Source organism: Typopeltis vanoorti, chromosome 11 (genome assembly GCF_054136105.1).
Source record: "Typopeltis vanoorti isolate ZY-2024b chromosome 11, IOZ_Tvanoo_1.0, whole genome shotgun sequence".
In the NCBI taxonomy this organism is placed as follows: Eukaryota; Metazoa; Arthropoda; class Arachnida; order Uropygi; family Thelyphonidae; genus Typopeltis; species Typopeltis vanoorti.
Genome location: NC_143559.1, coordinates 18,244,490 through 18,261,254, shown reverse-complemented (window position 1 = coordinate 18,261,254; position 16,765 = coordinate 18,244,490). Strand labels below are relative to the sequence as shown.

The window sequence follows — 16,765 nt, the reverse complement described above, 5'->3', positions numbered from 1 at the left end:
AATAGTAAACAATTATACTTCAAACCAAACTAGAAGTAAAATAGCATAAACACATTTATTTAAAAAAGTAGAACTTTTAAATTTCTAACTTACTATATTAATGCCAATAAAAATATGTAATGAATTCATCATCATCATCATCAAATTCCTACCATGTACCCTCAAGGGGTGTACAGGATATGACAGTACTACATGAAAAAATTACATCATTACTAACTTCCTATCTACAATTTTCCTCCAAATCAGTCTGTTACTTGTCAAGACTCCAACATTATCAGATCTTATATTTCTATTGTCTAAGGCACTTTGTACCATATCAATCCACCTATATCTTGGTCTTCCTTTGGGTCGTTTTCCTGCCAACTTGGCAGAAAACACTTGTTTTGCTAATCTTTCCTCTCCCATTCTATTTAAATGATCATACCACCTGAGATTAGCTCTGCTAATGCATTCCTGGATGCTGACAATTCAAGTTCTTTCCTAACATCCTCATTTTTAATATGATATTTCCATTGATGCCATCTGTTCACGCCTCTAATCTTTCTCAGGACTCTCATATCTGCGGTCTCTAGTCTTTGGTCAAGTGTTTTACTTCTGACCCAGCTCTCAGATCCATAAGTTAAATATTGGTTTGAGCGTTGTTTTGGTATATATACAGCTAATTTAGTGTTCTGACTAATTTCTCTCTTATTCCATATGAATTTATTCAATTGACTTCCCACCATACCAGCTTTGCTGATTCTGTTGTCTATTTCTATATTTAATTTACCATCTTCAGTAAAAATTGTGCCTAAGTAGCTGAAATGTTTTACTTGTTCCACAGGTTCTCCATTCACAACACAGTTGACATTTTCAATGATTCTGCCTATTTTCATTGTTTTTGTCTCTTTATTGCTGACCTTCATACCATATCTATTACAACAGCTATTCAATTTAGTTAGAGAATCTTGCAGACTTGTGGCGGATTTATTTAGAAGTATAACATCATCTGCATAAAGCAAAGAGCTGACATTAACATCTCCAATTTTGATATCAGGTTTAATACCACTTTCCTTCATAATGTGATCCATATAGATAATGAATAACAGAGGGGATAATGTACATCCTTGTCTCACACCAGATTTAACATTAAACCATCTTCCTGTACTTCCTTCAATTCTAACTGCTGACTTACAATTGAAATAAAGACTAAGTATGGTTCGATATAATGCCCCATTGACACCATATAACTGCAGCGTATTGAATAGCTTCTCTCTTGGCACCATGTCATATGCCTTTTCCAAATCGACAAAACTTAAATACAGATCTTTGTTATATTCCCATGCTTTCTCGACTATTTGTCGTAAAGTGAAGATCTGATCTTGACAGCCTCTATTTGGCGTGAATCGAGCTTGTTCTTCATCAAGCTTTTCTACCACAATTCTTCTCAACCATTTCTCCAGTATACTTGCATAGATCTTGCCAGGAACAATCAGTAGGGAAATACCTCTGTAATTCTTACATTCAGTTTTATTTCCCTTTTTAAATATGGGTACAATGAGAGCTCTACTTTAATCATCGGGAATTCGTCCCTCTGGTCAGGCTTTCAGAACTATGCAGTGCAGCCACTGTAAGACTTTTATACACCACACTTCAGCATTTCTGGTCGAATATCATCTACTCCTGCTGCCTTTCCACATTTTAAGGCTTTGATGGTTTTTTCTACTTCAAGTATGGATATGTATTCCTGACTGTATGCCTGGTCAGTGTTTTTTACCATTGTGCTATCACTGTTTGTTTCATTTAGCAATTTTTTGAATAATTACTCCATACTTGAAGGATATCTTTTTCTCCTGTTTTCATGTCACTTTTATCATCTCTAACTCCTTTTACGGGTGCTTAAGGGTCAAAGCTGTATAACTGAGAGGAGACCTCCACATAGCCTTTAAAGGAATGCGGAGAACCGACCAGGGATTTTGACCTAATGTCCAATCCTCACCTTCTCGTGGTGCACCCTGTTGGGTATCTACTTTGATACTGAATTTGATACCAATGTTTAACCAATAACTGTTTATTGGTTAAACCAAAATAGAAAAATGATGGTACAACACGACAAAATTTTTTGCCGGCCGGGGTGTCGCCCGGCTAAACAAGGCCCCTGTTGTTTTAGCCAGGGAACCAGGGCGAACAGTTAAAAGTAACAAATCTGAAAACACACCCCAACTCAACATCACCAGAGTTAAAGATCGGTACTATCAACGTAAGAAGCCTGAATGGCAAAGAAATGGAGCTAGCTGAGGAATTAGATAAGTACCAGATCGACATAATAGGGGTGACTGAAACAAAAACGACCAAAACTGGTGAGATCTTTCTGAGCAATAAATACAAAATGTTATATTCAAGAAATGACAATCAAGGAAAAGAAGGAGTAGCCATAGTATTCAACACAAAATACGAGGCTCATCTTCTTGAATGGCAGTCAGTCTCAAGTAGAGAAATGTGGGCAAATATGAGAATGGGGAACTGGACAATGAGACTTATTCGTGCCTATGGTCCCACAGAAGGTTCTACTAAGGTAGAAGTGGAGGAATTTTTTGATGCTTTAGAAAAATCAACTGACACAATGAAAGAGGAAAAGTTGGTCCTTGTTAGGGATCTAAATAGCAGAGTAGGAAATGATTGCGAGACATACAAAAATATTTTGGGAAAATTTGGAGAAAAGAGCAAAGCTAAAAATAATGGCAAATACCTGTTGTATTTCTGCTCACAACATGGACTAGTTATTACTAACACCATGTTCCAACATAAAAATGTACAGAAATTCACATGGAGAGAAGATTCAAGGAATAAGAAAAGTCTCATTCACTATGTTATTGTTGATAGTGATGCTTTCTCCCTGGTGCAGGACACCAGAGTGTACCGAGGATTTGAAATTGGAAGCAATCACTATTTAGTCTTGAGCACGAAAAATTGAATTTCATATTGAAAAGAATAACACGTGAGAAAGTTTTAAAGCGAATAAAAGTTGAGCAGCTCTCAGATGTGAACTGTAGACTAAAATACAATTAGATTATTGAAGAAAAAATGAAAGAGTTTGAGAACAGGAACCAAACCTTAGAGATCCAGCGGCAAGCCTTGAAGAAAACCCTGATTGATTCAGCCAGAGAGGCATGTCGTGAGGTTGTCTGCAAAGATAGAAAAATCAGATCTCCATGGTGGACACAGGAAGTTAAAGAGGCAGTGAAGGAAAAGAAGAATGCATATCAAAAGTTCCTGGCAAATAAGTCATCTATTGCTCTTAGAGAATACAGAGACAAACGTGAGAAAGCGAAAACACTGTGTAAAACTAGCTAAACAAAAGTCATGGGAGGACTTTGGTAAGAATATAGAAAATAAATATCGAGAAGGTGGCAAAATATTCTGGAGGTTGTTGAAGAAGCTTAGGAATGGAGGAAAGAGTGCTGTAAAAGGAGTTAGAGATGATAAAGGTGACATGAAAACGAAAGAAAAAGATATCCTTGAAGTATGGAGTAATTACTTTGAAAAACTGCTAAATGAAACAAGCAGTGATGACAGCACAGTGGTAAAAAACACTGACCTGGCATGCAGTCTGGAATACATATCCATACTTGAAGTAGAAAAAGCCATCTAAGGCTTAAAATGTGGAAAGACAGCAGGAGTAGATGTGATTCGACCAGAAATGCTGAAGTATGGTGGTATAAAAGTCTTACAGTGATTGTACTGCATAGTTTAGAAAGCCTGGACAGAGGGACGAATTCCCGATGATTGGAGTAGAGCTCTCATAGTACCCATATATAAAAAGGGAAATAAAACTGAATGTGAGAATTACAGAGGTATTTCCCTACTGAGTGTTCCTGGCAAGATCTATGCAAGTATACTTGAGAAACGGTTGAGAAGAATTCTGGAAGAAAAGTTGGTGAAGAACAAGCTGGATTCAGGCAAAATAGAGGCTCTCAGGATCAGATTTTCACTTTACCACAAATAGTTGAGAAAGCGTGGGAATATAACAAAGATCTGTATTTATGTTTTGTCAATTTGGAAAAGGTATATGACTGCCAAGAGAGAAGCTATTCAATACACTACAGTTATATGGTGTCAATGGGGCATTATATCAAGCAATACTTAGACTTTATTTGAGTTGTAAGTCAGCAGTTAGAATTGAAGGAAGACAGGAAGATGGTTTAATGTTAAATCTGGTGTGAGACAAGGATGTACATTATCCCCTCTGTTATTCATTATCTATATGAATCACATTATGAAGGAAAGTGGTATTAAACATGATATCAAAATTGGAGATGTTAATGTCAGCTCTTTACTTTATGCGGATGATGTTATACTTCTAAATAAATCAGCTACAAGTCTGCAAGATTCTCTGACTAAATTGAATAACTGTGGTAATAGATATGGTATGAAGGTCAGGAATAAAAAGACAAAGAAATGAAAATAGGCAGAATCATTGAAAATGTCAGCTGTGTTGTGAATGGAGAACCTGTGGAACAAGTGAAACATTTCAGCTACTTAGGCACGATTTTTAGTGAAAATGGTAAATTAAATATAGAAATAGACAACAGAATTAGCAAAGCTGGTATGGTTGGAAGTCAATTGAATAAATTCATATGGAATAAGAGAGAAATTAGTCAGAACACTAAATTAGCTGTATATATACCAAAACAACGCTCAAACCAATATTTAACTTATGGATCTGAGAGCTGGGTCAGAAGTAAAACACTTGACCAAAGACTAGAGACCGCAGATATGAGAGTCCTGAGAAAGATTAGAGGCGTGAACAGATGGCATCAATAGCAATATCATTTTAAAAACGATTATATTCGGAAAGAACTTGACATTATCGGCATCCAGGAATGCGTTAGCAGAGCTAATCTCAGGTGGTATGGTCACTTAAACAGAATGGTCAAGGAAAGATTAGCAAAACAAGTGTTCTCTGCCAGGTTGGCAAGAAAACGACCCAGAGGAAGACCAAGAAATAGATCGATTGATACTGTTCAAAGTGTCTTAGATGATAGAAATATAAGATCTGATAATGTTAGAGTCTTCAGAAGTAATAGACTGATTTGGAGGAAAATTGTAGATAGGAAGTTAGTAATGATGTAATTTTTTCATGTAGTAATCATATCCTGTACATCCCTTGAGGGTACATGTCAGGAATTTGATGATGATGAATTCATTACATATTTTTATTGGCATTAATATAGTAAGTTAGAAATTTAAAAGTTCTACTTTTTTAAATAAATGTGTTTATGCTGTTTTACTTTTAGTTTGGTTTGAAGTATAATTGTTTACTATTCAAAAACCTTTAAGAACATCTTAGTTTTACTAGAATAAAATACATGGCAGGGATTTGATGATGATGTTTAGTGAAGATAGCAAATTAAATATAGAAATATACACCAGAACTAGCAAAGCTGGTATGGTAGGAAGTCAGCTGAATAAATTTATCTTGAATAAAAGAGAAATTTAGTCAAAATAAGTATGTAAACTGTCTTGTAAACTAGCTGTTTACAAGAGAGTGTTCAAGCAATTTTAACTTATGGATCTCAGAGCTAGGTTAGAAATAAAATATTTAATCAAGGATTAGAGACCACAGACATGAGATCTCTGAGAAAGATTACAGAAGTGAACAGATGGTATCAGTGGCAGTATTATCTTTAAAATGAAGATATTAAGAAAGAACTTGACAATGCTAGCATTCAGGAATGTGTTAGCTGAGCCAATCTCAGATGGTATGGTCACTTAAACAGAATAGGAGAAGAAATGTTAGCAGTGCAATTTCGTTTCCAGGATAACAGGAAAAAGACCCCCAGGAAGACCAACATCTGGATGGATTGATACAGTAAAAAGTGCTTTAGAACAGAGGTTGCAAATCTGTGGTCTATGGGAAAATTTTGGTGGTCTGTGGAGAGATTTGGACACCAACACAGGATTGCTGACAATTTTCGTCTAGTAACGCTTTTGTTGTCAGGCCCCCATCGACCCACCGGCGGCATGGCTTGCGAACGCTAGTACCCATGCGCCAGGCTTCAGTGGCACATGTGTACCGTCGCAACAATCAAATTCCCCATAAATACTGATTCTCGTCCGATTGTTTTATTTTGTTGAAGCGAATTGTCATCTGTCAACACTATACGGGTGTTTATTCCTCATGATACTCTTCTTAGGTAAGCGACCAGTGACGTTTTTATTTTAACTGTGCACAGTGTGATATTTAATGGCATTGAAGAGCTTGAGTTTGATAACTGTAATTTCTTATTTGGTTTAAGATTCGAATAAAATAAACCCACAATGACTGAGAAAAAGCAACCAAGCATTTTGCATTTCTTTGGTAACACTTGCATAACCTGAGTTGATCAATGAATCAGAGCCTCTATATCCCCCGCCAGGCACCATCAGGGACATTACAACTGGAGGTGGAGAGAAGAAAAAGTTCAAAATTTCAAGAAAATATGACAGAGACTACTTGAAGTTTGGATTTATTCAAGAACCTGGAAGTGAGTTGGATCCACAGCCGCTTTGTGTCGTTTGTTGAGAGTTTATGCAGTGATGCCATGAAACCTTCGAAACTCGCAAGACACTTGCAGTCATAACACTCAGATTTAGCTAACAAGTTCCATAGTAAAGGCTTCTTATTTAATAGCACTTCAAATTGCAAAAAGTAAAAAGCCATATATGATTGGAGAAGAATTAATTAAGCCTTGCTTGTTACAAGCCTGTGAATAAGTTTTGGAGAAACAGACTGTCCAGAGACCGAAAGTAATTCCTATGTCCACTGACACTGTGAAGCGCAGAATCGAAGACATGGCTGAAGATATTGAAAATCAAGTGATAGAAATGGTGAAAAATTCAACGTTTTATTCAATTCGACTCGACGAATCAACAGACATAACTGAAAAGGCAGTTCTCCTTTGTTTTGTGAGGTTTGAGTGTCAAGGAGAGCTAAAGGAAGAACTCCTCTGTTCGCTCAACTTGCCGGGTGGAACAACCAGGTCTGCGATTTTCGATGCACTTAATGGTTATTTACTGAGACGTATTGAATGGAAGAAATGTGTTGGGATATGCACAGATGGTGCCACAAGCATGACTGGGCATCTTTCAGGAGTTGTTACAAAAGTGAAAGATGTTAGACACCCAGACATCTTGTTCACTCATTGTATTTACATCGTGAGCAACTTGCAGTGAAAAGAATGTCTCCAGAACTGCACGAAGTACTCTCTGATGTAATTAAAATTGTAAATGAAATTCGGCACAAAGCGCTCAATTCTTGAATATTTAAGGCACTTTGTGAAGAAATGGGCTCTCAATATACTCATCTCCTTCTTCACGCTGAGGTGAGATGGCTGTTGAGAGGCAAAATACTAACCCGATTGTTTGACTTGTGCCAAGAAGTCGTTATTTTTCCAGCAAGAAAATAAACTGAAATTCCTAGATCTCTTGTCCGACAATGATTGGCTAGCCAAGCTTGCATACCTGGCAGATATTTTTTCACTGTTAAACAAGCTAAACACGTTCTTGCAAGGACAGCTTACGGACCTGTTCACACTGCGAGGTAAAATGGATGCATTTCAAAAGAAAATCTGCAAATGTTCCCGAATCTTGATGAGTATATGAAAGAAGACGATGTCAACCAACAGGTAATAACAATTGTTTGACAGCACTTACGGTCACTCACAGAATCTTTTGGCCGTTATTACCCAAAGGAAGAGGACCCCAGACATGGCAATATGTGGATAATGGATCCAGTTTTGGCAAAAATTGAAGATAGCAATTTGATCATGAAAGAAAAAAAAAAGTCTAATCGATCTATCATCCGATGACAGTCTCAAAGCTAAATTCCACTTGTCCTCATCAAGACATCATTTTTGGCTCTCTGTAAAAAGTGAATACCCAGTGCTGAGTGAAAAAGCCATCAAAATTTTGATTCCATTTGCAACAACCTATTTGTGTGAAAAGACATTCTCATCTGTTACGACAATTAAAAACAAGTACCGCTGTCAGCTTGAAATAGAAACGGCTCTCCGTGTTGCAGTGACGTCACTGGAGCCAAGAATCCTTAAACCTATTTCAAATGAGCAGCAACATATATCACACTAATAATTTTGTTATAATTAAACAAGTGCATTTCATATTAATAAAATGCAACTTTTATGATCATTATTTTATACACGTTTGTACCGTTTTAAAAAAAAATTCATGTTAGCGGTCCGCAGGATTCAAAATTGTGAGTTTAGTGGTCCATGAGGTCCAAAAGATTGGATTTAATAATATTGGAGTTCTGACAGATAACAGATTAATTTGCAGGAAAATTTTCAATATGAAGTTAGTAATAATGTTACATTTTGATGTAGTACTATCATGATATCCTGTACACCCCATTGATGTCAGGAATTTGATGATGATCATAAATTGTTTATGGTAATTCCATTTTTTAGCAATTTTTCAAACCCATAGTACATTAGGTCTGTGTTTGAGCAAAAAAAGCAAGGAGAAAGTAGAAACTTCTTAACGTTCGATTTGAAAACCTGTAGGTGGACCTTTTATGAAATATATAAGTGGGACAAATATTCCACACACTGCAATGGAAGAAAGGAAGGAATGAATGAAGATTAAGAAAAATTGAAGAGTGCAAGGATGTTCAATAACTACTGCATGTGTTTTAACTGATTTCATGAGGATAAGGTAATTGTCAGTGCCAATTCTGATAAACATGTTAATGGATAACATCATCAGCATCAAATTCTTGATATATGTCCTCAGGAAGTGTAGAGAATGTTATGATAAGATTACAAGAAAAGTTTACATCATTGCCAACTTCTTATCAGTATTTTTCAATTCCAAAACTGGGGCTTTTCCAAAATACAGGATGTTTCAAAAGGAATGTCCCGATTTGAAAATTGTATATCTCTGCAACCACGAACCACAAATGAATGTGACTTGTACCATCTGAACGAGTGAATGAGTGAAACTTCAGGCTTCATACTTGGTAATTTATTTTGTGACTGCACCACATTTTCATTATTAAATATAATTATTTGAAATTGGGTCATTCTTTTTGAAATACCCTGTATTTTGTTCAATAATAGTGTATGGAAACAGGGAGAGTGAGTTTGGAATTTCTGAGAGACAACTATCTTGAGCAGCACATAATTGAAGCAACTAGAGGCTTTAATGTTTTGGATTTGGTGATAACTTCACAAAATGTAGTTGTTAGCAACGAGTAGCAAGAGATGTAGTAGTTGTTAACGAGGTGTTGACACTGCTGCCAGTTGATGAGAGTGATCATGAGGTACTTGTTTGGGAAGTGATGAAACAAGAAATGGTCACTGCCGAAAATGGATACATGTGGAAATATAAAGCGGTGATTATAGGAAGCTCTGTAGTCAGTTAGCATCAGTACATTGGGTAGATGAGCTGAGCAGAAAAGATGTTGAAAATGCATGGAAACTCATAAGGCAGTATCTGACAAAAGCAATGTATGACTGCATGCCAAGGGTTAAGCGAGTAAATAGAGTGGGAGTGAAATGGATGAACAGCGAAATCAAGCAAGCTATACTGGAAAAGAAAATGTTATGGAGGGGGTAGAAGACAGTTGATGGTGATCAGATCCATGAAGAGTATAAGGTGCAGGCTGGAAAGTGATGAGCATGATAGAAAAAGAAAAGATGCAGAATGAGAGGAGATTGGCTGGTCAAGCAAAGGTGAACTCGATGGAATTTTCCCACTACATGGCAAGCAAGAGGAAGAATAATTATGGCAGACTAACATTGGTGGATAGTCATGACAGCAGACTAACAGTTGCAAAGGATATAGTGGAATTATTGAACGAGCACTTTATCAACATATATCATACTGGTATAAATTATCCAGTACAATATATAGAAGAGAGGCAAGTATTAGGAGAATTGGAAGTGAAAGAAACAGAGGTATATCAGTTGTTGGTTGGGTTAGATGCGAATAAGGCTGTGGGAATGGATGACATATCACCATATGTGCTTAAGGAATGTGCACAACAACTGGTTATGTCCTTGACCTGGTTATTTAATGAAAGTCTTGCAGTGGGTAGGATTCCTTAGGAGTGGAAACAGGGCAAAATAGTACCACTCCACAAGCATGGTTCTAAGACAGAAGTCTCCAACTATAGGCCAGTCTGTATAACTACAGTTTTCGTCAAAGTGTTGGAAAGATCAATAAGGAATAGAATACAGAATTGGGTTGATGGACATGGCATCCTTTATGAAGGTCAGCATGGATTTGTAAAAGGTAGGTCCTGTTTCAGTAATTTACTTGCATTTTATGATAAGGTGACGAGTGTGTTAGATAAGGGAGAATCATATATAGTGATATTCTTAGACTTTGCAAAAGGGTTTGATGGATTACCGCATGATAAATTGGTGTACAAGCTGCAGAGGATGGGAATAGACAGTATATTGGTTAGATGGATCAGAGATTGGCTCTCTGAATGATACCAGCAGGTTGTGTATGATGGAGCAGTGTCTCAAAAAAGAAGGGTGACAGTGGTGTGCCCCAGGGTTCTATTCTTGGGCCCCCTGCTGTTTAACTTGTTTGTAAACGATATATCATGTGGACTAACTGAGGATCTTCAGTTACTTGCTGATGATGCAAAGTTGGGAAGAATTATAAGTAGCACTGCTGATGCTGAATTCCTTCAGAAAGATTTAAATAGATGACTTTTTACTTGGACGAAAGAGTGGGGTTGTAGTTTTAATATCAATAAGTGCAAGGTGTTGCATTTTGGAGTGCAGAAATATAAGGCTATGTACTATATTGATGGTGCCATACTGCAGGAAGTGGATGAGATTAGAGATTTGGGAGTGATGATTGACAGTAGACTGAAGTTTAGAGGGATATTGCTAGGGTTGCAATGGTTGCACATCGTAGTGCTGTTATGAAGTACTCTAACATGCAAGGATAAGTAAGTGGTTGTGCCACTGTATAAGGCACTGGTCAAACCACACTTGGACTGTTGTGCTCAGATCTGGTCACCTGGTTTTCAATGTGATGTGGAGACATTGAAAATGGTCTAGAGACAAGTGACAGACAATATCAGGAGTTTGGAATGTTGGCTATGGAGAGAGGTTGGAGAAATGTGGATTGCAGAGTTTGGTGGATAGGAGGAAGAGAGGTGATATGATAGAAACATTTAATTTAGTAAGAGTATTTTATCAGATTAATCCATAAGGGATTACAAAAAGAGTAGAAGGTGAGAGGGGAAGAACCAGAGGCCATTCCCGGAAGTTATATAAAAGTGTAGTGAAGAAGGGTGTGAAGAGTAGATTTTTTTAGATGGAGAATTGTCAGTGAATGAAATGCATTACCAGAATGTTTTGCTAATGCAAGTAGTGTTAAGGACTTTAAGATTCTATATGATAAATATGTTGTCAGTTGAATGAACCTCCCACGATGAGTCTGCCGACTCTATGGAGGGTGTAATAATAATAATAATAATGATGATGCACATTACAGTTTGGTCAACTGATTCACATATTTCAGTCTTCGTCATTCATTTAGTAAACAAGCAGTAACAAGTCATCTTATGAAATGGTGATAACTGATTATTTGGTCAACTAATCAGTTCTCTATTTCCTTTATAAGGATAGGTAGTGTTCATCTTCTGGGCATGTAGATTTGACTCTTAAGTGATTCACATACATGTATAGTTGGTTTTCACTTCTCATGTGATTTTTGTATATTATAAGATGCATATTAGTTGATAAATCAAGATGCTCTTACTTTTTATGATAATTTTATTTTATAAACCATTCTAGGTGGTTGGAATGGAGGGAGCCTTTGGATTTTTTGCTATGGCTTTGGTATGTAAAAATTCTTTTATTACATGAATTTACATGAATGATAATTAAAATTTGAATCATTTTAGAATTTACACTAATACTGGTTAAAATTAAATATAAATTAAAAATTTCTTGTAATGTGCAGGGAAAAGAGGACCAGATATTTTCTTTAACTTCTAAGCCATAAAAGCTATTGAATTAATGCTGTAATATTCAGCATTACACATGGGTTGCTTAAGGGTTAAAGCTATATAAATTGAGAGGATTCCTCCACATAGCCTTTAAAAGAATACAGAGAACTGACCAGGGCTTCTGACCTAATGTTCAATCCTCGCCTCGGGGTGCACCCTGTTAAGTATCTACCTGGATACTGAACGTACGAGGATGGGCTGGCAATTTGGGATTTGGCCAACCAAATTGTATTCTTATTGGATTAAACCAAAATTTCAAATGATGGTACAACATGACAGAATTCCATGTCAGCTGGTGCGTCACCTGGTTAAACAAAGCCCCCATTGTTTTCACCAGGGAAGCAGGGAAAACAGCGAAAAGTCAGCTACTGGAACAAATCCTGAAACTAATCCAACTCAACATCACCAGAGTTCAAGATCAACATAAGAAGCCTGAATGTCAAAGAAATGGAGCTAGCTGAGGAATTGAATAAATACTAGATCGACATAATAGGGGTGACTGAAACAATGACAATCAAGGAAAAGAAGGAGTAGCCATAGTATTCAACACTAAATATGAGATTGATCTTTTTGAATGGCAGGAAGGCTCAAGTAGAGTGATGGGGATAACTGGACAATGAGACTTATTCGTGCCTATGGTCGCACAGAAGGTTCTACTAAGGTAGAAGTGGAGGAATTTTTTGATGCTTTAGAAAAAGCAACTGACCCAATGAAAAAGGAAAAGTTGGTCCTTGTTAGTGATCTAAATAGCAGAGTAGGAAATGATTGCGAGACATACAAAAATATTTGGGAAAATTTGGAGAAAAGAGCAAAGCTAATAATAATGGCAAATACCTGTTGGATTTCTGCTCAGGACATGGACTCGTTATTACAACACCATGTTCCAACATAAAAATGTTTACAAATTCACATGGAGAAAAGAGGCAAGGTATAAGAAAAGTCTCATTGACTATGTTATTGTTGAGTGATGTTTTCCCCCTGGTGCAGGACACCAGTTTACAGAGGATTTGAAATTGTAAGTGATCACTATTTAGTGTTGAGCAGGATAAAATTGAATTTCATATTGAAAAGAATAACATGTAAGAAAGTTTTAAAGCAAATAAAAGTTGAGCAGCTCTCAGATGCGAATTGTAGACTAAAATACAATTAGATTATTGAAGAAAAAATGAAAGAGTTTGAGAACAGGAACCAAACCTTGGAGATTCAGTGGCAAACTCTGAAGGAAACATTAATTGATTCTGCCAGAGAGGCATGTGGTGAGGTTGTGTGCAAGGATAGAAAAATCAGAACTCCGTGGTGGGCACAGGAAGCTAAAGAAGCAGTGAAGAAAAAGAAGAAAGCATATCAAAAGTTCCTGGCAAATAAGTCAGCTTTTACTCTTACAGAATACAGAGACAAATGTAAGAAAACGAAATACTGTGTAAAACTAGCTACACAAAAGTCATGGGAGGACTTTGGCAAGAACATAGAAAATAAATATCAATAAGGTGGCAAAATATTATGGAGGCTGTTGAAAAAGCTCAAAAATGGAGGAAAGAGTGCTGAAAAAGTAATTAGAGATGATAAAGGTGACATGAAAATATGAGAAAAAGATATCCTTGAAGTATGGAGTAATTACTTCTAAAAATTGCTAAATGAAACAAGCAGTGATGACAGCACATGGGTAAAAGGCACTGACCAGGCATGCAATCAGGAATACATATCCATACTTGAAATAGCCATCAAAAGCCTAAAATGTGGAAAGTCAGCAGGAGTAGATGATATTCGACCAGAAATGCTTATGGAGGTATAAAGTCTTACAGTGGCTGCACTGCATAGTTCAGAAGGCCTGGACAGAGGGACGAATTCCCGATGATTAAAGTAGAGCTCTCATTGTACCCATATTTAAAAAGGGAAATAAAACTGAATGTAAGAATTACAGAGGTATTTCCCTACTGAGTGTTCCTGGCAAGATCTATGCAAGTATACTTGAGAAATGGTTGAGAAGGATTGTGGAAGAGAAGCTTAGCGAAGGACAAGCTGGATTCAGGCCAAATAGATGCTATCATAATCAGATTTTCGCTTTATGACAAATTGTTGAGAAATCATGGAGATATAACAAAGATCTGTATTTAAGTTTTGTAGATCTGGAAAAGGCATATGATAAGGTGCCAAGAGAGAAGCTATTCACAATATGATGTTAATGGGGCAATATATCAAGCAATACTTAGCCTTTATTTGAGTTGTAAGTCAGCAGTTACAATTGAAGGAAGTACAGGAAGGTGGTTTAACACCCCAACTGTCCAGGAAGTCTATAGATGTCCAGCAAAATCTGGATACGATTCTATAATAGCTATTGAATAACATGGATAAGAAATGCAATTAGGTCTCACTATTTCATCCACCACGGCCTGTAAAGAAGTTAATGTTAAATCTGGTGTCAGACAAGGATGACATTATCCCCTCTGTTATTCATTATGTATGGATCATCTTATGAAGGAAAGTGGTATTAAACCTGATATGAAAATTGGAGATGTTAATCTCAGCTCTTTGCTTTATGTGGATGATGTTATACTTCTAAATATAGTTGCTACATGTCTGCAAGATTCCTTGACTAAATTGAATAACCGTTGTAATAGATATGGTATGAAGGTCAGCATTAAAAGGTCAAAGGCAATGAAAATTAGCAGACGCCTTGAAAATATCAACTGCATTGTGAATGGAGAACCTATAGAACAAGTAAAACATTTCAGCTACTTAGGCACGATTTTTAGTGAAGATATTAAATTAAATATGGAAATAGACAACAGAATCAACAAAGCTGGTATAGTAGGAAGTCAACTGAATAAGTTTATATGGAATAAGAGAGAAATTAGCCAAAACACTACATTAACTGTATAAGAGAGTGTTCAAACCAATTTTAACTTATGGATCTGAGAGCTAGGTTAGAAGTAAAACACTTGACCAATGATTAGAGACTGCAGATATGAGAGGCCTGAGAAAGATTAGGAGCATGAACAGATGGCATCAATGGCAATATCATATTAAGAAGAAGGATATTAGGAAAGAACTTGACATTGTGCATCCAGGAATGCATTAGCAGAACTAATCTCAGGTGCTATGGTCACTTAAACTGAAAGGGAGAGGAAAGATTTGCAAAACAAGTGTTCTCTGCCAGGTTGGCTGGAAAAAGAATCAGAGGAAGAACAAGATATAGGTGGATTGATACAGTAAAAAGTGCCTTAGAAGACAGAAATATGAGACTTGATAATATTGGAGTCTTGACAGGTAACAGACTGATTATGAGGAAAATTGTAGATAGGAAGTTAGTAATGATGTAATATTTTCATATAGTACTATCATATCCTGTGCATCCCCATGAGGATATATATCATGAATTTTTTGATGACAATGATATTCAGCATTAATTAAATCACAGGGTTGCTTCATGAAAGATGAAATAAAATCACATCCTCACCTACACTAAATCTATAGGGTGATTTTACCATTGCTTGTCTCAAGAAAATAGCATATTTACTATTGTTGCTTTTTTTTTTTTTTTTTCGAAATGGTTCTATTAGTTGTCATAATCATTATCGGCTGGGATCCTTGCTGTCAGGGAGGGGACAGCATTCAGGAACATGACCATTTGCTTATTTTCCATTAAATTTAGCTTATTGTATATCTACAGAACTTAAGTGTCTATCCTTTAACTCCTGCAGGTTTAGGATTAAAGATGTGCCACCACAACTATATGGTAAGAGAAAAGTTGTTGGGATCATGGTGCAATATCGAGTTCTGCAATTACAAAATACACCTTTGAAAGAAATCAGATGTAGATTCCCCCACACACATACACACCGCCATGGTTCACTCAGAGAATCAGTGGTATTGTTATCTTGTCTATTTCATCATACAGGGATATCTGGAATATTCAAACTAAAGTACGCTGGTGTCCAAAACTTAAGGATTAACACTATTTCTGATTATTACAACCATAAATTTAGATGAATCAGCTTGTGGCAGTTTGTGTAACTGAAAATGTTTAGTAGAAAGCAGGTACACATTCAGATTTTGAATCTCCTGCAAAGCATTCATATGGTAGCAACAGGATAAAAAGCAAAAGGCTGTGTTAAGCGAATTGTGTTTGAAGGAAGCTCTTTTTGTGAAGGAATAAAGTTGCGAGCTTGGATGATTTTAATGTCTCAAAGACATCATCTAAATGATTTCACATGGGGAAGAATTATTGGAAAACTTGAAGACTGCAGAATTACTGGTATTACCAGAGAGGAGAGTTTGGAATCTCACATAGCATTGTATCCTGGCTCTGAGCAGCATTTCAAACCAAAGGAATGTGTTCTATTGGTTTCCATGTGTTCAATCCAATGGAAATGATTGTCAGACATACAAAAATATTTTGAGAAAATTTGGAGAAAAGATCAAAGCTAATAATAATGGCAAATACCAATTGTATTTCTGCTCAGGACATGGACTGGTTATTACTAACACCATGTTCTAACATAAATATGTGCACCAATTCACATGGAGAGAAGAGGCAAGGAATAAGAAAAGTGTCATCGACTATGTTATTGTTGATAGTGAGGTTTTCTCCCTGGTGCAGGACACCAGAGTGTACAGAGGATTTGAAATTGGAAGTGATCACTATTTAGTCTTCAGCAGGATAAAATTGAATTTCATATTGAAAAGAATAACATGCAAGAAAGTTTTTAATGCGAATAAAAGTTGAGCAACTCTCAGATGTGAACTTGACTA

The 16,765-nt window shown here is 36.5% G+C and overlaps 1 protein-coding gene across 1 annotated transcript in view; it reads left to right on the top strand.

Moving 5' to 3' along the window:
* Window positions 1-16,765, top strand: part of LOC150101341 (solute carrier family 35 member F6-like) — a 243,151-nt gene that overhangs the window by 154,708 nt on the left and 71,678 nt on the right. Inside the window, exon 9 of the mRNA XM_090400695.1 lies at window positions 11,799-11,843. Coding sequence (XP_090256821.1) covers window positions 11,799-11,843 — 45 coding nt within the window. The remainder of the gene's footprint in view (window positions 1-11,798; window positions 11,844-16,765) is intronic.